This window comes from Artibeus jamaicensis, unplaced genomic scaffold (genome assembly GCF_021234435.1).
Source record: "Artibeus jamaicensis isolate MK-2021 breed Jamaican fruit bat unplaced genomic scaffold, CSHL_Jam_final scaffold_369, whole genome shotgun sequence".
Lineage (NCBI taxonomy): Eukaryota > Metazoa > Chordata > Mammalia > Chiroptera > Phyllostomidae > Artibeus > Artibeus jamaicensis.
The window spans coordinates 24,784,777-24,806,999 of NW_026522042.1; the positions used below are offsets into that span (position 1 = coordinate 24,784,777).

The following is a 22,223-nucleotide window of genomic DNA, read 5'->3' on the forward strand; positions in this document are numbered from 1 at the left end:
GCAACAGCAGCAATGAATTTGGAGACGAAATGCCACGTTTCAGCCCCTGAAGTAGACAGTGTGTATGACAAAGTCGCATCGACTTTTATTTTGTGATTCTGTCAGCTTCTCTCAGGTCTGAGTGCCTCAGCCCAGCCTTCTCTTATCCACTGTCATCGGTTTGCTTTCCGATCCAAACACGGACCTCACGGCCACCTCCCTCCTCCCTTGTCCCTTTGTCCCTTGCCAGTAACTAATCCCACCTTCCCACATCTTTCCTCTTTCTGCCACATGTCACCTCCCCTCCTGAATGTATCTTCTTGCAGCCTCAGTGGCCCTGCAGGCCCCACCCCATTGCACACCTGACACCTTTGCTCACCGGCAGCTTACCTGTCGGACTTTTCCCTCCACCTCTCCTCGGAGGATTTGGCCCTCTCCTCCTGTGTTTGCTCCCCAACTTCCTCGTCCCCCTGTATGTCTTAGCCCTGCCTGTCTCCACCCCTTGAAATCACTCACGTGCATCTCAGCCCCCAGTGGGACTCCCATTTGTGCATGTGAATAACCTCGGTAGCATCCTGAAGACCTCACTCAATTCCCAGAGTTCAAGTCTAATCCTGGCAAGAGATGGAGAGTCATTTCTTTGTACCAGTTAATGTGGTAACAAGTCATCTCCCAAGCTTTGCAGTGGGGAGAGGGTTCTTTTTGTTTCTCATGAGGTGGGACTCCCACTGTCTTCTATATCCTTTCTGATTTCAAAGCAGCTTCTGTGGTTGTCAAGGACAGAAACGCTCCTATTTAGGAAAGAATGAAAGCAGCGGGGGCACCACCATCAAAGCCCTCTGCAAAGCTCTGTGAGAGACACAGGGATGAAGACCTTCCTGTAGAGTCTGAGCACGTGTCAGTGAGGTGGGAAGACTTCACAGTTTATGTCATCCCTGCTCATGCTGGCCATCGACGTGCTACCTACTGCACAAGGAAGGCCCTTCTTTTTCGTCCCTTTCCGTCCGTTTGGCACCTGCATGTTCATTCAGCCTGCACTGGCTAAGTGCTCATTATGTTCCAGTTACACCCTGCTCACAAATCCTGGTGGTGCGGGGCCTTCAGAAGCACCTCAGAGATACCACTTTTCCCCTGGACAGGGCTATGCCCAAAGAGACTACCCTCCGCCCCCAAAATAAAACAAAATGAATAGCAAATGGTGAAAAGCTGGCTGTAAAATGTTACTGAAAAGGCATGGTAACATCTAGGAACGTTCTCTTGGTAAATGATTAACAATATGTGTAACATTCAGCTTCAACCCTATCCATCAAGCCTTCTTTTATAATGTCAAAATAATGGAAACCACCTCAAGGTACAATAATAGGAGACTGAGTAAATTGATACTAAGTAAACCCACAGAAAGGAATTCAGTGCAACAATAAAAATGTGGAAGCATGTCATGAAAAGAAAGGTATTCATGGTTCGCAAAGGTGTATATAGTAGTATGATCACATCCCATTTTTTGTTAAAACACACACGTGTCCCCACACACAGCCACCACACACCCCCATAAGAGAGCCGGGCGGCCAATCCCAGAGCCTTCACCAGAACAACCCCTGGGCATTCGTAGATGGTTTTCTTCTTTTTGCTCATGTAAATATTCTAATTTAAAAATATATATATATATTATGTTTCAAATTGTTTTTAAACTTTTGAGAGAACAAACCTAGAAAGGTGGCTTTTTCTAAATACCGCCATGTATGTTTTCGGGCCCTCTGCAGCCTACAGCGACCTGGGCTACTACATCATCAACAAACTGCACCACGTGGACGAGTCCGTGGGGAACAAAACGAGAAGGGCCTTTCTGTATCTTGCTGCCTTCCCTTTCATGGATGCGATGGTGAGTGGGGAAGACTGGCGGCCTTTGTTGACTGTAGCATTGTGTACAGAATGGAAAATTGGCCATCTGAACCGTTTTTATGTATCCAGTGCAGTGGCATGGAGTCTGTTCACACTGTTGTGAATCTTCAGAGTTCTTTCCATCTTGTAGAATGGAAACTCTGTCCCCATCAGGCACTGACTCCCCACTGTCCCTCCCCTCGATCCCTGGCAACCACCCATCTACTTTCCGTGTCTACAGATTTAACGACTCTAGGAACCTCATTAAGTGGAATCACACAGTATGGTCACCAGCTTATTTCACTTCATATAATGTCTTCAAGGTTCATCCATGTCATAGAGTGTGGCGGAATGTCCTTTTTCAGGCTGAATAATACTCCACTGAATGTGCATACCACATTTTGTTTTTCAGTCGTCAGTGGATGCTCAGGTTACCTCCACCTTTGGGCTATTGTGAATAGTGTTGCCAGGGACGTAGATGCGCAAACATCCTTCTCTGCCCCTGCTCTAATTCTTTCGGGCATGTGCCCAGAAGTGGAATTGCTGGATCACATAGAATTTCCTTTTTGGTTCCTGAGGAACCACCATACTGATTTCTACTTCCCATCCCACAGTCAGAAGGGTTCCAATTAACCATTGACTTTGAACCGGTCCATCTGGTTGTTTATTTTATGAGAATTGCCTTTATTTTCTGTAAGTTCTGGCAGGCAGCAAGAGAGCCCACTTGAAAATTTTGGTTGAAAGTTTGGTTATGACACTCTCTTCGAGTGTGTCCAGGATCAAGGGATCGGGCTAGCTTTCAAACACACTTAGCACTTGTGAGCTGTAAGTCCACAGAGCTTTTTAGAGTAAGAGTCTTTCGAATATACTGATAGGACTTCATCTCATAAATACCTGCCTTACCGCATTAGCTAAGGATGGCTCACTTCCATAGATTAAATCCTTTGTCATGATTCTGAAGAGTTCTCTCCTACAGGGCTTTTTTTCCTTCTGTCCCTCTGTGTTATAGACATAAAGGAGACTTAGCAAGACAATACACACACGCACACACACACACACGCCAGTTACGTCCAAGGCTGGAAAATAAGTCCTTTCTTTGGGCTTCGTTTTAAATTACCCTTGGAAGAAGACTTAAAGATATGTTCATCTGTACAGTTTTTACCACCTGTACCTCAGGTTGTATATGCATTGGACACACAAGGTAAGTGGAAGTCTGTGTGGAAGCGAGGCAGCATCTTCCCAGATGTTCCCAAACATCTTAGATTATTGACACGTTCCTGAGGAATCCGACAGCTTTCCACCAGTTTGCAGAGCAGCCTTAAATGTTTAACTCTCAGGTTTGATGGAAGGTTCTGACTCTCAATTGTTGTGACGTCACTTTGGTGGGAGAATTAGCCATCAGAGGGCTTATACCGAGATTTTCTTTTTCCTTTTCACCAGGTGTGATTACTCTGATAGTGGACACATAATCAGAACAAACCAGAAGGGCAGAGGGGGCGGGGGTCCATAGAACCAGGTTCCCCAAGGTGTCCACGCCAGCCTGTGGTGGCCCCGCAGAGCTTCATGTCAGAGAGTGGGATAAAGGGACCCTGTTCACATCCTAAAGGAGAAAAAGCCCAACGAGCATCCTGGCCGAGTCCATGATATTGCTGTGATGCCTGCCCACCTGTCTGTGTGGGGACTTTGTCAACACACAGAAGGAGTACAGTCACACAGTGAATTCAGGGAACTAGGACCCCCAGGAAAAGTGAACCAGACTCTCGGACACCCTGTATTCCACTTTCCTTCCGCTGCGCTTATTTGCCACAGTAGAGTTTCTAACACTCAGTGTAACACCAAAACATGTAGAATTAGTATCCTTTCCTTCCATGTTTCATCTGTCAATTCCTCCAACAATCCCAAAGTAAGAGACTGCTAATAAAGGGAAAAATAATGACCACTTATAAAGAGCTGGCCATCTCCCCAAACACACACACAAGCATGCAACCCTGCAGCATGGCCCTGATGTATTAGTTGGAGAGAGAATATTTGAAAACCACAAAGCTTATCACCCAGATGGCTTTTGGTCAACAAATATAGTCCAGAAGCTGTTATTTGCAAATGTTATCTACAGTTTGCATTTCTTTTCTCATCTGGCACCTCAGGACCTGTAAGCTGAGGAAGTGGATGTAGCGGCTGCTGTGTGGTGTTGACACTGACCTAGTTAACCCCAATGAAATGTGATTTCTGTGTCAGTCCAGATCAGCCTTTCCAGGTTAGAAGGATGATCCTTAAACCGATCCTACCGTGAACTTCAAACCTTCTCCAAACCAGCCGTCCCCTGAGCTTTTCATTGTCTACACCCCTTACAGGACCTTCCCTCTTCATTTCCCTCAAAGACACAAAGGGCAGATCAGATCTCACAGAAACTTGAAGAGGAGGAAATAGTGGGGCCCTCATCAGTCAATGAGAACCAAGTTAGAGCCCTCATTATAAGATGCTTTGTCTATGGAGAAGCTGCTGCTTTGGGATTCCTATTGCTCCCAGAGAGACCGGGTTCCTCCATTCTTGGTGTCGCCCAGCTCTCCCCCCAGGCACATGAACCTACCGTACGCTAGTCTGCATACAGCTGGTGCGAGATAAATACTGTGCAGTCACTGGTTCCACTTATAAATCTAACATGCCTGCAGCCACCAGGCCAGCTTACAGCCGTTTTACCAACCGAAGATTTACCAACATGCACTACTAAGATTTGAGGAGGTATAGTCTGTTTCAGGAATGTCCAGTACAGCACAGTGACCGGAAATAATGTGATACCAAAGATGTACCTCATGCCAAACCCTTTTCCTTCTGGCAGGCATGGACCCATGCTGGCATTCTCTTAAAACACAAGTACAGCTTCCTGGTGGGATGTGCCTCAATCTCAGATGTCATTGCTCAGGTACGTATGGCCTGTGAGTCAGTCAGCACTCTCAGTGAATCTGTCCATTCACTCTGCGGTACGTGCCCGCCTGCCTGGGATCAAATGTGGGCTTCGGTAAACGTTTGGGAAAATGAATCTCCTATGATACAAGCATGCGTAATCTTGCTAGAATGAGGGTTTGAGGGAGTTCAATTTAGTATCAGAGGTTTGGGCCTTTATTTTTAAAGAGCTTGCATGTGAAAGGACTGTCGAGTTGCTGCTGCTACCTTTGGGAGTGGTCATAGGGTCACTGTGCACTTGGCTGTGTGGACACTCGCCCTCTGTGTGGTCTGTCACTTGGTTCTAGAGAGAGCTCTTAGGAATCGTCCTTAAATGTTGTTTGTCATGCTGCTGCCACGCAGGGCCGCCATTTATGCGTCGTTTCCCCTCATTTAAAAGAACCAGGGAGCCAGATGCTGCCCGAGAAGAAGGCTTCATCGCACTGTCTGCTGCGTCCAGCTCCCTGGGGTCTGGCACCAGCCCTGGTCTTCCATCCTCCTTCCTTTCGTCTTCCGCAAGGCTACTGCATGGAAAACTTCAGCAGAAAATGAGATCTCATTCCTATAATCTATAACTTAGATGGGGAGCACGATTACTTCATAGAGGAGGAGGTGACACTGATTTCCAAGCCCACTTCCTAATTCTCAGTTCTGTTCTCTGAACATTTCTGTGCATTCCATCCTGGTTTTTCCCCGCTGTACATGCCAGCCCTTTAGCTGTCTCTTTGAAATAACCTACTATTAGACTGTTAGTCCCTCCCGAAACACCAAGAGTTAAATTTCCAGATTAATTGCATTCGCTCCATGGGTCACGATGAGAAGTTACTGAAACTCGCTCCTGCTGGCTCGGCATGCGCGTGCACAGGCGTGGGCGTGCAAACCTACAGCCGTTCTCCTTCTCGGTTTAAACTCGTCCTGGCCCCTGCCTGCTGGATGGGTCCCAGGTTCGGAATAACTGTGTCCAGTTAGCAGGAGCCAGGAAAGCTGGATTCAGATGACATCTGGTTTTGGCATATTGCTGGTGAAGTAGTTATTTTAAGTTGCAGCTTGAGTTCCTACCACAATTTGGTTGGAGGAGTAAATTCAATTTTTGTTCTTGAGTCTTTTACCCCGACCCTCAGCTCCTCCATTGCTCTTACTACCTGGAAGCATTTGTTAATTACCAAAGTTGAGAATGAGTAAATAGATCCTAGGCAAAGTTCTTTGAAATACCACCTCGGCATAGCTAGATAACAAGTAATCACCAGTGATAAAGTGGAAATAGCTTATAATGCTTCAGCCTGCCACTCCCAGTCTTTAAAACGTTTACCAAGCCCATTGGTTTCACACAGCAGCACAAAAAAGCTCTCGGTTTAATTCAAATGTGCAGTGCTTCTCTGTGCCACTGTTATGGAAATAATTCTGTATTCCACCCCCATTTCCAAGGGATTTATGAAAAACATTGCTGTGTTTGTTTAACTTCACAATCGCCTGGACGTTCTCAGCTTACTCAATATCAAAAGGAGACTTCTCTTGAGGCTACGGGACCTTCCTGAGACCTCCAGGCCTTTAACCTATCTGCTGCGCTGACCCTCGCCTTCCCAAGTCAGCTAGTCCAAGGGTCTGGGCAGGCACCTGGGAGCCACCCTAGAGTGTCCTGCTTCACTCCCAAGCCTTTTCACTTTCAATGTAGACTTTTTCTTCTTTTTCCCTGCCCTCTTTTCCCTGCCTCTCCTGTGCTCACCCTGTTTCAAAGGATCACACCTCCCACCTGCAATATCTGAGATGCCTTGTAACTCGCCTCCACCTTTCTGCCCTGGCTTTTCCCCATCCTTTCCCACTGGCCACAGTGATCTATTCTCAGTGTCATTCTGGCCACCTCACCCCCAGGCATGGCCTGCATGGTGCTGAAGACCATGGGCCCTACTTCCTCTCAAGCCAGGCACTGTCCTTTTTTCCCTTGCTCTCTGCATGCCAGCTACAAGTCCTCCTCTCCGGGCCTCAGTGAGGCCAAGATCCCTTCCATGGGGGTCTTCGCCTGGATTTCTCTGTCCAGAAGGAAGTGTTCTGCCTCAGTTCTCCCTACCACCCTCTGACTCCTGCTTCCCGTCCCCCACTACCCCTGCTGAGGCTGTAGGTCTCAGACACGCTCCACATGGGGTGCCCTCCCTCACCCCACAGCTTGGCCCTTTTCTTCGTCGGCTTTGTCTACTTTGTCAGTGGACGCTCACTGGCATCCTGTCTGATCAACCTTTCTGCCTCTTCCACTGGACTGCCAGCCCCAAGATCACAGAGTCTGGGACTGTGCTATTTGTCACTGAATCCCCAGCACCTGGTGTGGGGCCAGCACATAGCAGGCTGTCACTGGGGGAATCCTCACCACTGAGACAGCAGGTTTCCCTCAGAAAATAACCCGACATTCTTTGATGTCTATGTCGGAATTGAAATGCAAAGGCTTGAGGGTTATTTTAAATTGCTAAGTGATACAATGCACCATGAAGATGTAAGCGCTACAAGTACTGGAGCACATGGCACCAAGTCATTACAAAGATAGGAGAGGCTGACAAAATCTTCACCTTGACCGTGGGAGCATTACTGGCCGAATGCACCCTCCTGCCTTCCATCCCACTCTAGCCCACTGTACTCCTCGGGCCATTTTCTTGTTATCTTCGCACTTACTGCTTTGCCTGTGGCTTCCTGTTCCTTCAAGTCCAAATCCTCCTCCTTAGTGTTCCACAGCCATCCTGGTGGCCTTGGGAGACTTCCTGGACTTGGCAAAGGGGGAAGTATTGGCTTGTATTGGCTTATACAAGCCTGGACTTGTACTGGCGTATACAAGTTTTGTTTCTAAACGTGATCATCTCAGTTGACACTATAGTTTGCATATGTCCGATGTTACGCTTGCTTGTAGATATGCTAGTCTGAGTTTGCACGTTAGGTCGCCTTAGAGGCCTGTCATTCCTTAGAGACATAGATGGACATCTTGGCCCCAGCGCAAAACTCTCAACCTTCTGATCCAAACGCAGTGGGTTCTGCACAAGGCTTCGCCAGTGGGTCTCCGCAGCCTGCAGTTAACACACCAGTTGTTCCACTGGGGAGCAGCAGTCACGGCAACAGCCCCGGGCATCTCTGCTGCCATCACTGGGCTCTGCTGTATCCCCAAAGAGCATGAGTGTGACTGCAGGTGCCCCCCCAGCTTGTGACCACTCACATTGCCTGCGCTGCTGACAGCCTGGTGTGACCACGCAGCCACACAGTCCCTCTGTCCTGCGTGCCCCTGAGGATATCTGTGCTGATGTCTGTCTCATTCACTGGGGTGGAGAACGACCCCTGGGCACAGTGTCAGCCGATGCTAGAAGCAGATCACCTGGCTATCTAACACTCCTGTTTCCTCCGGAAGAGTTTCTCTGGACCACCCTGCTTTTCTGTGGCCACTGTGGCGATGAGTGTGCGCATTCAGTGAGTCACGCTCAGTCTCCTGCTTCTTGTTTAACTTTCTGTCCCCACTGACATCTTGCTGAGGCAGTGGTCAGGATAAGCCTCCTCTGGGCAGGATCACTCAGCAGTGGTGTACTTTACATGCCCATCAGCAGGCAGATACTTGGCTGTTAAGGTTGATGTAACTCAGGGATATATTCCCCCCTCCTCCGTGCCCCACTTGTGCACTCAGTACACCTCTGTGGGCTTCGGAATGTGTGGGTCCCCGGACTCTGGACAGAGGTGAGGCTGCTTCTTGGATTTCTGCACAACAGGGAGGTTAGATGCATTAATACCTTTGCTTTAGAGATAGTGTTAGTGTTTCTATCCCTCTTGATTATTTTTGACCTATTCCACTTTTATAAGTTAATATTTTTAATTTGGCTTGTTGTATAACTATAGTAGTGCTTTTGCGGTATTTTGGGGGATTTTCATCTCAGAAACACTAACGCCTGTTTTTCTGTATGTTGTCCTCATTGATCGCCACTCAGTGCGTGTACATGTGTGTTTCGGGGGGCGGGTAACTGAGGTCCTCAGGCGTGGGGTGCGTGTGCGCCTCAGCATCCAGCTTCAAGAGGGAAAAGCACTGATGTATCCTAGGGGGCCTGGGGGGCCAATCTTTCTAGATGTTTTTAGCAAAAACCTTAACCGGATGTGTGGTTGCCTTAAAACAATCTTAGTGGTGAATATACCAAAATGACCGTGTGCTCACCCCGTGAATCCCAGATGTCTGACCCTGCGTTCTTTGAGAGCAGTATTGCGCCACGACCCAGTTTCTGTTCTCTTTCTCACCAACATCTAGGTTTTTGCTTAGAAATTTGTTTTATCTGAGCGCAAGGAACTGGGCTGTGATTCTGTGGATCGGTTCTGTCTTCTCCCCTTTGACCCTTTGACTCATCCTGTCTCCCCTTCTCACAGGTCGTTTTTGTAGCCATCCTGCTTCACAGTCACCTGGAGTGCAGAGAACCCCTGCTCATCCCGATCCTCTCCTTGTACATGGGTGCCCTGGTGCGCTGTGCCACCCTGTGCCTGGGCTACTACAGGAACATCCACGACATCATCCCCGACCGGAGCGGACCGGAGCTGGGGGTACGTCTTCAGAACTCACTGACAGGCTGTCCGTACCTTTGAGTGGAATAGAGTTTGACCCCACCCTTCTATGAAATGAGAAATCAGCAAAATAAGCACATTTGCTGAGAGGTCAAGTGCTGGGAAGTGTCCTCAGGGCCAGACAGATGGAGAATTCATGAACTCTGGAGATCAGAGCAACGTCACAGGTCACTTACCTCTGTGTGAGACTGGAACACAGTGAGTCAAGTTGGGCTAAGGGGTACATAGTGTTTGTGGTTTTTCTTCCTCTCTTTGGTCAAAAGTAAGTCATTCTACAATCAGCCAAGGTTTTAGCTCCCATGTTCCTTTGAACTCACATTGGATTATCTTGACTTGCCAGGGGGATCCAGGCTTTGCTCCTGCTTCCTGCCGCATTGTCCAATACAATCACCACTGGTCATTCAGGCACCTTCTCTGGAGTGAGAAGAACTCTTAGGCACCATAGGTTGACACGGAAATTTTTTAAATATGGTCTCTACTGTCAAGCAACTCTGTGTCCCACTTGGCAGATAAGACCAATATAAAAGTGACAGGTGTGGCCCCAGACATAGATGCAGTGGGAGCAGGAGCGCCCCTGAGCTGGGAGGAGGAAGTTAGTGTTGTGGGCCGAGGCGCCTGCCTGGTGGAGGCGGAGCTTGGGCTGTGCCTCGAAGTGCAAATAAAATACAGGCAAGGTGTAATAACTTTACACGCGTGACCAAAGCTTCCTTTTCGTCATAGGTACACACGGTGTCTGATTTCTGTGCATGCCGATCTGTTCCACCATTAGGTGTTAGGCATCATTTAGATTTATTTTCCCTCCAGCTGTAAGGCACACACACGTGATCTTATGTATTGTGTAGTCCTGAGTCAGTTACCACACTCCCCCCGCTGACCCCACCTCTGACCACATGTGACTTTCATCACATCGGAACAGTAACTGGATTGCCCACTTACCTCAATCCCAGGTCAGGCCACCAACAAAACCCAACCTAGTTATTTCCACCATGAGGACAGCCACATCAAATTGGTCTTAATGGTGATAGTCCCTCTCTTAACACGCAGCTGCCAGCAAAGGGAAATAAATTAAAGTGACTGAGATGGCCCCTTGACGTCACTTCTATCCTCATGAAGAGTCAAAACCAAAATTAAATACTGGAAGCCAAGCTTTAAAGATAGCATACATCTCTCCTGTAGCATCCTTAGTAAGTCACACTTTCTCGACCATGCCTATATAATTTTTGCCCTGGCCAGGCGGCTCAGTTGGTTGGACCTTCGTTCAGGACACCAAAAGGTTGCAGGTTCAATTCCTGGTCAAAGCACATACCTAGGTTGCAGGTTTGATCCCCAGTCCTGGCCCATATGGGGAGGCAACCAATTAATGTTTCTCTCTCACACTGCTGTTTCTCTCTCATTGTCTCCCCCCTTCCTCTCTCTAAAATCAGTAAACATATCCCCAAGAGAGGATTTAAAAAATCATAGTAACTTTTTACTTTTAAGAGTTACCTCTTGGGTTGGGGCACGTGAAAGAGAGTAAACGGAGGGCGAATGGAGATAGAAAGAGACTTGACTTTGGGTGGAGAACACACAATACAGTGCACGGATGACATGTTGTGTCATTGTGCACCTGAAACCTGTAGAATTTTATTGACCAATGTAACCCCAATAAATCCAGTTTTTAAAAAGAATAATAAAAAAGAGTTACCTCTTACTGACATGGCTTCTAGACAGTCAGCATAATGATTTAAACAAAAACTAATTTCCAACTGTTTTCTCCGTCCATGGAGTTGGTTTCCACCTGGCTTAGAATTGCCCTGTTTGGAAAATAGTGGTTTGGATTCCTCAAGGCTAAATGTGAGTTTTGATTTCACAGTAGCTTGCCAGCTGTCTGAGTGCATTTTATTTTCATTGTACATTTTATTTTAATTCAACTTGGCTTGTCTACAGAGGCTTTTCCTTACATTCATTTTAAGGATAGTGAATTGACTCGTGATTGACAACCAAAAGGAAGGCTTTGTCTCCAAATTGTTTTTCCTGTGCTGCTTCCAGAGTTTAGTGAACTTGTGCCTCCATTTCTTGACGCAGGGAGATGCGACCATCAGGAAGATGCTGAGCTTCTGGTGGCCATTGGCTCTCATCTTGGCCACACAGAGAATCAGCAGGCCTATCGTCAACCTCTTTGTTTCCCGGGACCTTGGTGGCAGTTCTGCAGCTACGGAGGTAGGGCGGTTTCTGACACTCGTTGTTACCTTGTAAAGAATGGGGGCCGGGGAAGTGGACTACGAACTTGTTTCCAGTTTATCCAGAGAGCTCAAGTAATTCGGTGAAATGAGATTGATTAGGCGACATGTTCATACTAGGGAGCCATGAAGATCTCATCTGGTCACTTATAGTCACGTAATTTTGTATCTTTCTGAGTATGGAAGAAAACATCTCATTCATCCTTCATGATGACTGTGTGAGGAAACTGAGGCAAGGACACAAAGTTAAAGGCACAAAACTAGCAAGAAGCTGGGCTAATATTAGAATCCAGATTTCCTGAGTCTGGCCCAGTGGCCTTTCTATTTTTCCGTGGACTCAGCATGATGCCACCTCACGATAGGTGCAGGGGACAAAGGAAGAGGCCTGTGGCTGCAGAAGGGGTGGGAAGATGCAGAGGGTGAAGGGCCGGTGCTTCCCTGTGGACCCCCCTCCTGTCACCTGTTTTCTCTCTGCCTTCCTGCACTTACCACCCACCCCCTCGGGGCTCCGTGTGCTCTTTGGCAATCTGCCCTCCTCCAAATGAGGAGTCCATCACAACTCAAGAAATTTACCTGGAAACTGGCAGCTACTCCAAAGAAAGAGTGGAATCACTCTTTCCATCTTCCAGGTGTGGTAGAAACAAGCAGAATGACTTCATTTGTTTCCTCAACCGCCGCCCTCTGGAGAACGAATTCTGCCTGTGGAACAGCTGATCCTTCAGGAAGGCTGGTGGCTGCTCATCAGGGGCCTTGTTTACACAGTGCCCTTGACCGCTCTGTCAGCATGTCTCCTGCCTGGGGTCTCCTGCCAGTTTCCATGTCCTGGGAAGCAGCTCATGTGGGCCTGGAAAAAGAAGCACATTAATCACCAGCAGATCCCTTTCTCTTGCCTCCGGTTGTTCCTGGAGTTTGTGTTTTGAACCGTGCATGCCATCTTGGGTGGCTCCTGTAACCCCGCAGCTCTTTTACCCAAAGACTGCAGTGTGAGTAAGTTGCCCGGGACAAAAAAGAGGACCCCATCGCCTGTGGGCCAGAATCCTGCCTTTTCCTTAAAATAAACAAGGCAACATATATTAGAGCCATTTCTCAATTGACCTCAATGGCATAGAGACACAGCACATGGAGTATAGAATGGATGTTTATTGATCATCTACTTATGTGTGGGCATTTACACCTATTTCATTAAATCCCCACACCCCTGTGCAGAGGGGCTAGTTATTCTCCTGGCTCCGCTGGAGGAGCAGGAAGGGAGGCCTGGCGGGTTCATGCTTCACACAGCTGGTAGGTGAGGAAGTAGAGGTTTGATTCCAGGTGCACCCAGTTCCAATGCCTAATTCCAACCCACTTTCATGGAACAACACGCTTGGCTTCCTGTAAGAAATACTTGTTTAGTTTCCTTAAATTAAAAGCTATAATTGGGCTATGCTGCCTGAACAAATTGGAAGAGAGTTGAGTCAGGAGAGTATGTTAAGCCATTGACAAACACAGGCTGACTGATGAGTCCCCCTGAGGGCCTGGATGGAGGTGAACAGGTGGACCCTGAGCAGAGAGCATCCAGAGAGGGCTCAAAATCACATGCTGAGACTAAAGAATTGGGCTGGACTGGAGGGTTTGGTTCAGCTCTATGGAAAGAGCAAAAATTCTGGAGTCTGGACCTGGGTTGCAATTTTGGCTTCTTGAGCCAGCGACCTGGACCTGGGGCCAGGACCTGCGTCCCGTTGGATTCATGTAAAACAGGACCCATGCTCCTGGCCTCAGGTGCTCTCCCAGGGTCCACTCATCCCACTCCCAGGGACAGGGTGGAGCACCTGTCCCTTCCTCCTCCCGCCCCAGGCCATCCTGTGGCTGGCCAGTGCATGTCACCCAGTGCCAAGTGACTTGTCAGCAGTGGCCACTCCTGAGACAGCTTGCTCTGTCAGAGGGCCCACAGCGGCCACAGGAGATGCTCTCCACAAACGCTGACACTAACTCTGCTGCCTCTTCCTCTTGCAGGCGGTAGCAATTTTGACAGCCACGTACCCTGTGGGTCACATGCCATATGGCTGGTTGACGGAAATCCGCGCTGTCTACCCTGCTTTTGACAAGGTGAGAACCTGTGTGGCATGGTATCTGAAACGCACTCTTAAAAATTAGTATTTGATAGGCAGGGAGCTCTGATGAGGAGCGGTTGGATTTTTCCCAGTCTCACCTCCCTTGGGAAGGTTACTTGGCATTAGAATGTCAGAGGTGATGGTGCAATACTTCCCTCAGAGAAAAACAGAGGCAAAATTAAACTTACCTTAAAGCTGAGCTTCTAATGCCTCTTCAGACTGATACTCATGTTTAAGTCGATTCTATTGAAAAGTTATTTGTTTGCAAACGGGAAAATATACTCTCAAAAAATGATACACTGGATTTTGCTTCTGTGGTTTGTGTTTTTAGTGAAGCTAATACTTACTGACTTCACAGTGGACACGAAGGTACAGACAGGAACTGTGTGCTTAAGCTCAGGAACGTACGGAAGTCTTGGGGTGGGGGGCGAAGGCGCACTGAAGTTGTCTGTGCAGCAAGGGTGGGTCCACCTCGGTCTGGATGCAGCAGACTTACTGCAGCCGAAAGCCTCTGGTCACAGCGGCTCTGTCCTGCTGCAGAGGCTGCTGCCCAGGGAGACACATAACCCTTTGGACTCGTACCCTCTGTCAGCATTGGATCGTCCTGTAAATGTCTAGTTCATTAAGCTTAAGTCATTTGAACCTAAAACTAGTAGCCTTTCATCCTGAAACAAATGTCTAGCCAAATGGACCCCAAAAAGATAATGTGCAGTGTTTTCAAATGAGAAACAGGGAAGAAGCACACGACCTACCTCCAGTACTCCTAAGAGCAACTATTTGGCCTCGAATTTCTATAGAACGAACTCAGAGCCATTGCCAATGTAACTTTATCTTTTAAAAAAATTTATTTTTCAATTACAGTTGATATGCAATATTATAATAAGTTTCAGGTGTACACCATAGTGATTAGACATCTGTATACCATAAAAGTGATCATCAGTATCATTTCTTCTTGTCCCAGCAAGAGCCCTGGGAAGGCAAAGAGAGGAAGCCCCCTTGCCAGGGACCTCCAGCAGATCACACGCCTCTGTCCCCACACCCCTAATCACCCATGAACAGCGGCTCCCCTCAGAACACTTCTGGGATTGCCTCCACACAGTCTCATGAGAGAGCGGGGTGGGGGTGCCCTGAACTCTTTACTGGGTCTGGAGCTTCCCCAACAGACCACTAGTTGGACCCTCCACCTATTGCCAACATCCTTTACAACATCCGAATGCAGAGCGTCTCTTAAAAAGTGCATTTCATTTCTGCTTCCCAGGCCTTTGTGAGTGGACTTCAGAGGCGTGAGTCACTTGCGGGGGAAAGCTGACAGTCCTTGTGTGAGTGGGTTCCATCCAGTCTATGGATGGAAATCACTGATTTCATTTCAAGGAACATGTGCATAGACGTAAATCCTAGAAAACCAAAATGGATGTCAGTCATCTTGCTAAATTTCTAGCTCTTGGAGAACAAGATTATATAATAAAACTTGAGGAGACTAGCAGGAACTGAAGCGTTGGAACCTGGCCATGAAAGTCTCATCTGAACTCCCTTGAAATAATGAAACTTAACAATACAACACTCCATAGTTTCACTAGGAGCGTCCAAGGAAAACATTGTCTTATTCATGATCACAGAGGTTAGGCGCTATGAGAAAATTCCCTTAACGAGCGTACCTCGAGCCAGGAACTGGAGCTACTTACTCAGAACCTTTCCGAGGCCTCACCCTCTGGTTCCGGGCCCTCCACCAAGCTCCTTCAGCCGTTACGTAAATGCATCTATTCACCCGAACCTTAGACACCTCTGTGGACGCCCAGAATTGCCGCTCTGACCGCTGATGAGATCCTCACAGCCTCTCTGTGGATTACAGAATAAAGAACTTTCTTTTTTTACTTCAAGCCTTTTTCCTTCCCCCCCCACCCGGTCTCCCCCCGAGATGTAACATTTCTTGCATGACTTCTGATGGCTCTAGCTCATTATTGGATGGGAAGAGCTTTCCCTTCATACAGATTCTCTCTAATGTGCAGTTTTCATCTGTGAAAGAGCATGTTTCTGAGCCGATTGGGCAAACAAAACACAGATGCCAACGCAATGATACATGCTAGTTTGTTCTAACCGTACTTACAGAAATATTTTCTATTTTAAAAATCAAAGTGCACCAGAAGGCCCCGAGGCACGTCACCATCACCATGGGTGATGTGTACCTAATTCTTTCCAGTGGGGCCGCCTTCTCCCTTGGCCCACCCAGGTACCACTTGCACAGACCCCTGGGGTGAGTGGAGGTGGCCAGGTGTTCTACCCTCTGTGATTTGCACTTGACCATGGGAACAGTCTGTCACCCAGAAAAGCAGATACTCTTTAGAGGCTGGAAATAAGAATGGGTCAGCTCACCCAGAGCCTGTGCTGGTGGCATCTGTTGGGAAGAGATTGGAGAGCTGACCTCAGCCTCCAAAGTTAAGGAAGCATCAGTAGTTCTTTTCACAGTGGAACCTGTAGTGCCTCGGCTATACAAGGCTAGATGTGGGAGTATGTTTTCATTGGTCTTCTCGGAGATTAATTGGGTCCATAACGAGGTGGGAGTTACTTTTCTCTGCTGGTTTTCACAGCTGAGGGCCAGGCATGGTTTGGGTGATGGGCACACTCAGCAGTGGCACTGGGGTAGCCTCAGCAAGGCTCTCAGGTTCAAGGATGTGTAAGAAAATATCATCGGAGCCGTCTGCTTTATTTGCTTAAAATTCAGTTTAACAAAGGCTTTGGAGCACTTCTCATACTCAAGGAAGATTGCGCTAAGTTGCAGGAGCTAAAGAAATGAATGAGACATACCACCCGTGCCTCACTGCAGCTTTGCCACGGCCCCCGAGTACAGAACATGCCAGCAAACCTGCTTCGGGTGGTCTGTTTTGCAGGTAGCGGTCCAAGAGACAGCATGAGGGGTCCCAGAGGCAGGATTGGAGGGAAAGGATGAGAGAGTCTTTAAGGAACCAATGGGCTATGAAGACAATGAGCCTCAAATAAAGAGGTGTTTCTGACCATTGGAAGATCCCATGAGAGGAGGAGGAACAAAATTACAGAACCCTGGAAGCACCAATGAGTTAGGGAAGAGCAAGAGGTTCCCTTTGGGGTACAGATTGAAAAGTCATGGCAGGGAAGTGAGTCCGGGTCACAGCAAGGAGGGCCTGGAATGGCCAGTCTAACTTACAGTCCATCTGGTGGGGAGGGAGGGCCCAAAGGCCACAGAGCAGGGCCCTCGTGTTCAGGGAGGAACCCACAGTGGCCAGGAGAGGGCACAGGCCGAGGCCCTGGACTAGCAAGGTGGCACCTAGCACCGAAGTGAGGGGACTGATTCAGGAGACACTCCCTGGCGCTCGGTCTAAAACTCCTTCCAGTTAATGTTCATGTCCAGAAGTCTGAGAGCTGCCTGAGCAAGAGAGACTCAAAGGGACAGCCATCTTCCAGGCTGTCACTTGAAATCTGTATTTCAAACACATCGCAGGCAATACAGACGAGATGCTCTCTGGGATGCATGTGCGGTCAGCTGGGGATGGCTCGGAACCCCGTCACCATTGTCCTGTTCTTCCCCTAGAATAACCCCAGCAATAAACTGGTGAGCACAAGCAACACGGTCACGGCGGCCCACATCAAGAAGTTCACGTTCGTGTGCATGGCCTTGTCGCTAACGGTAAGGAGAGAGACCACCGCCTCCCCCAACTTCTCCCCGTTTTTGTTAAGGAGAAACAGTTACATTAAAGGGAGACGTCGTGTATTCCATAATGTGGTGTTATGCTCACATTAATCAACAACCTCTTCAAATCGTTCTCAGCCCAAAATGTGAACGATGGTTATTCAGGGAAATCACTGAATTCAGAAACCAAGGGCTGTCTTCTGGCTTCCCTTGGGGCTTCTCACATGCTGGAGAAGGGCAGGCTTTACCTTTCATTTTAATCATACTCGTGTCTTGCTGAAAAATGTCCAGCCCATTTTTGAACATCCAGAGTCAACCATCCCTTTTCCAAATTTAATTGGTGCTATTTTCATTTCCCCAGTAAAAGCGCCTTTCCTGATCGCATTTATGCCAACGTGTCCTCCTTATTTATTCACCAGTCAGCACATACTGATGGAGCCCCTGCCGCCTCCCAAGCCCGGTGCCATCTTCCCAGATCCCACCGTGCACAGGTGTGGGTCACGCGGCCCAGCTGGCAGGGCTGCTCGGTGACGCTGCACAGCCTTAAACGAACAGCACCCATCCTTCCTTTACCATCACCTGGCAATTCAAGTGTGGAAGATAATGTTCAAAAACACAGAGGAGATATTTACACACATCATAATCCAAAGCACATGGTATATAATTTAAGGTTGTTGATGACACTTATCACTGATAGCAAAAAAAAAAAGAGAGAAAGCCCATAACATGTATAAACAAACTTAATGTAGATGGTGCCCTTTGATGAAGATGAGAGAACCTTTGATGAAGATGAGAGAAGGATCGAAAGGCACACGGGCCTTTGAACCCCATTCAGTTCCTCTGGTGTGTGGTCCCTGTTTCCTGTTCAGTCCTGCAGAAGGTCTCCATTTGTTCAGAGCAATGCAAGTATCTTCCCAAAATGCCTCTGTGTGTGCAGTTCTCATCGTAAGTGACTGATAATGGGACCAAAGGGAGTAAAGCGTGTTGCCTTCTGCTGGTGACAGGGACACAAACCTTTAGTAGGTATTTTTTTCAAAGTCCACACCTTCATATTGGACCCATCGATCCAGCACCTGACTGGATTGTAACAAGGGCAACACGAGACGAAGAGCCCATCACGTAACCCCTCTGACCGCCGAGACGTGACCTTGTGTCCTCCGCCACCTGTCCCTCCAGCCCAGCCCCTCCCACCTGCCTGTCTCTCATGAAACTGGGTGGGGCGGGGTCGGAAATGTAGTCCAGTGCCACCCAACGAGAGGAATTTCTGGCAGCATCAGGACAGGTTACCCCTGCAGCCCGGCTCCCCAGTTTGCATTATTTCTCTCTAGGGTGTGCAAGTATTTTCAGGATTCCCTAAAATATTGGCAAAACACCGAACACCCTTTAGTCTGTTTAGGAGTATTTTAGGAAAAACTGAGGAGGTTTCTGCTCCAGGCACAGACCTCAGCTTTTGGACACCATGTCACTGTTAACACTGCAAATTGTTCCCTCGTCCCCAATTCCCAGGGAACAGTTTGCCCTACTAGCATTTTACCTAGTTGTACTTATCCCCCGAACTTGTCTCAAAATCTTGATCCCTTCTGCAGTGTCCCCCTTGAACCTTATAGATGGTGTCTGTTTTGGCAGAAAATCATAAAAATTACATAGCTTCTGTTTAACATGTCAGTACAGACATGCACTGTAAAAAGAATACATGCAAAGCCACCACCTGAACAAGTTAGAGAACCACAGGGAAGTGCTGTTCCTCCCCAGGATGCTGCAGGTGCGGGGTGCCGCCAGAGCCCCGCGTCACACCTGCAGGTGCGGGGTGCCGCCAGAGCCCCGCGTCACACCTGCAGGTGCGGGGTGCCGCCAGAGCCCCGCGTCACAGGAGATGTGGTTCCCAGGCTGCACCCTGAGGCTCTCCGAGGCACGAGCAGGTTTATTGGAGGTAGCTGGCAGTCACAAACTGTTGTGCCATGAAAATGGCAAAGTCTCTCAGTGGGGACTAAGTCACAGACATCCAGGAATCTTGTTTTATGACTTTCTATGGCTTTTTAAAAAATCATTTTATTAGCTTCAGCTTAAAGGCAGAAGCAGTGTGGGGAGCACTTTGCCTCTAACCCAGCAGCACCGCTCACTGTGTAGGGCCCAGCCGGCAGCTGGGTGCGAGGCACAGTCTGGGCTCTCCCGACAGTGCTCACGGTAAGACATGGGGACCCAGCACGGCTGCGGTGCTCCCGGAGTCTCTGTTTCTGATTTCAGCACCTGCTCACACGTCCCCGGGTGCACAGGGTCTGAGCACAGCACGTTCCTGGTGGCCCAAAACACTCAGTGTCCTATCGACCCACAGCAATTCAGCATGTGGGGAGTCGGGAAAGCCCAAGTCAAACATCTCAAAATATTTTTTGTAAGTTATCTCAAAATATATTAAGAAACACCCAATAGGCACATGTACATCAGGCAGCGTGTGAAATGAGCACCACAAGGACATAAAACACCCGATTGGCACGCCAAGTGGTCATTTTGTATGTTTAATGAGGCCAGAAACCATTAGACCCAGGAACAAAGAAAACAAAAAACCATCTGGTCCCGTGGAAATATTTTTCTGGCTTGCCTCTCCCAGCACCTAGCTGTCACCTACACCTGCAGACAGACTACAGAAGTGACCTGGAAAGTGAAGTCACTTTTAGCCGACAGTGTATGGCCTTTGCTGAAAACACCCTTTATTTTTAGCTCAATGAGACTGTTACTGCTTCTCCAGCTCTGGGACAGACCTCCCACTCGCTCCGGCACGTTGAAGGCAGCACCACGGCTTGTGCCCCGAGAATATTCCTGGGGTCCTTTCAGACCTTCTGAGCTCAGGGCAGGGCTCAGAGAACCGCACTGTGCTGCTGTGAACAAAAACACATTTGGCAAACAGTAGTGCCCGGGGAACCTACCCGCCATTGATCAGGTGCCAGGAAGTTCTCAGGGGCTGTGTCTAATCCTCCCTGAGACGTGGCACTTGACCTTGTGGTTTGAGGAATAAATTGGGAATTGGCCCCTTACCAGAAAAGAAGAAGTTTCCAGAGAGCCATGGTGCACAGGCGGAGCCAGGGCGTCTGAAGTGGCATTGGGTTCATATGCCCTGAATGTCCCTGGGGCTCTTGTTGCACCTGACTGTCCTCTTTTACTTTAAAGGGTTGAGAAGAGAAGTCCAGGAAAGAGGGATTTAGCTCAACCTTGAATTCAGGGCCACGTAGCACAATGGTTATAGATGCGGGCCTTGAAACCCTGAGGCCTGGGTTCAAGTCCCAGCTCTACCACTCATAGCTTTGGGAAGGTCACTTAGTACCATCAAGCTCGGCTTCCCCAGCTGCCACCTGAGCACACGCACCCTTTAATCCTCCTTTAAGGATGAATGGCTGACACGGCACCAGCGCAGAAGGCCAGCTGTCACCAGCTGTAATTCCCAGACACACGGGCTGCCCTGGGGCAAACAGGCAGTATCCCTGAATACGCAGTTCTTGGTAGAAGTGAAGCCAGCGAATAATTTTTATGAATTTTTCAATTTGGATATGTAATACCCTTCCAGGTTTTGGGTGGGATTTTCTTCTGGTGTTTTTTTAAAAATCAGCCCCTTGATACAGCCACACCTCCCGTCCGTAGGTGGGCCTCGGGCGTGCGTGAGACCCAGCCGCCGGTTTTCCTCCCTGCGGCTTCCGAAGCCCTCGGTGTCCGCCACTCCTCCCTGTGTGCGGCCCCTTCGCAGGTGGAGACGGTGCTCGCTCCACCGTGGCGCGTCTTACTAATTTAAAACGTCAGTTCTCCGCCCTGGATCACGTGGCTCAGTGGACTGAGCGAGGGCCTGCGAACCAAAGCGTCACTGGTTCAATTCCAGGTCTAGAGCACATGCCTGGGTTGCAGGCCAGGTCCCCAGTAGGCGGCACATGACAGGCAACCACACACTGATGTTTCGCTCCCTCTCCTCACTCTCTTCCCCTCTCTCTAAAAATAAATCAGTAAAACCAAAAAACAAGTATGTTCCCTACAAGCTGCAGTCAGTCCAGAGTGAGAGAAAATGGGAAATGTAGGCTTCTAGCTTAGATGCCCCATAGATCTGTACCCACCAATCAAATACCAGAAATGCCGACGAGGACCGATTTTAAGCCGCACGGGCGCGCGTGGCCAAAACTGTGAAAGGCCCGGGCGGTGGAAGGGACACCTTCAACGGGATCCATGGTGCTCAGGGGGCCTGTTCACAGGCACAGCTGCGCAGAGAATGGCCACGGACGTATTTGCGCCTGTGCCATTCTGCACAGGCCTGGGCCTCCACAGTGTGCAGGGCTCCGGGACTACCAGGAGAGGTAGAGGTCCGCAGGCTCCTTTCTCGGGGAATTTGTAATCAGAAGGCCATTTATAATCAGGCAATAAACGTGCATTGCGGAGTTGGGTAGTGTGTTAACTCCCTGTGGCTGCTGTAACAAACTACCGCAAAGCCGATGGCGTAAAACAACAGAAATTTGTTCTCCCACCATCCTGGAGGCCAGAAGTCACAGCTCAGTTCACTGGGCTGAAATTAAGGTGTCCACCGGGCACGCCCCTGCCAGTGGCTTTTAGAGAAAAATCTGTTCCTCGCCTCCAGCTCCTGGTGGCTGCTGGCGTTCCCTAGCCACTTGACTCCAGTTCGCGTGTCTGATTTCCTGTTGCCTCTTCTTCCTGGTGTTGGCATCAAACCTGCCTTTGTCTCCGTCTTACAGGGACACTGTATTGGTATTTCAGGCCCACCAAGTCAGTCCCAGACAATCTTACCTGAAGGTTCTTAATTTAACCATATATTACCATAAAAAGTAAAGAATACTCGTTCTGGGGATTAGGGGTGGATGTGTTGTGTGTGGGTGGCTGTTCTGCAGCTGCTACAGGGATTCA

At 48.7% G+C, this 22,223-nt stretch overlaps 1 protein-coding gene across 3 annotated transcripts in view; it reads left to right on the forward strand.

Moving 5' to 3' along the window:
• The window catches only part of ANKH (ANKH inorganic pyrophosphate transport regulator), a 122,658-nt gene that overhangs the window by 80,095 nt on the left and 20,340 nt on the right, over positions 1-22,223 (forward strand). For all 3 annotated transcript variants that reach the window (XM_037154560.2, XM_037154562.2, XM_037154561.2), the window contains exons 3-8: positions 1,740-1,858; positions 4,694-4,777; positions 9,172-9,342; positions 11,428-11,562; positions 13,575-13,667; positions 17,235-17,330. In XM_037154560.2, the coding sequence (XP_037010455.1) occupies positions 1,740-1,858; positions 4,694-4,777; positions 9,172-9,342; positions 11,428-11,562; positions 13,575-13,667; positions 17,235-17,330 (698 nt within the window). The remainder of the gene's footprint in view (positions 1-1,739; positions 1,859-4,693; positions 4,778-9,171; positions 9,343-11,427; positions 11,563-13,574; positions 13,668-17,234; positions 17,331-22,223) is intronic.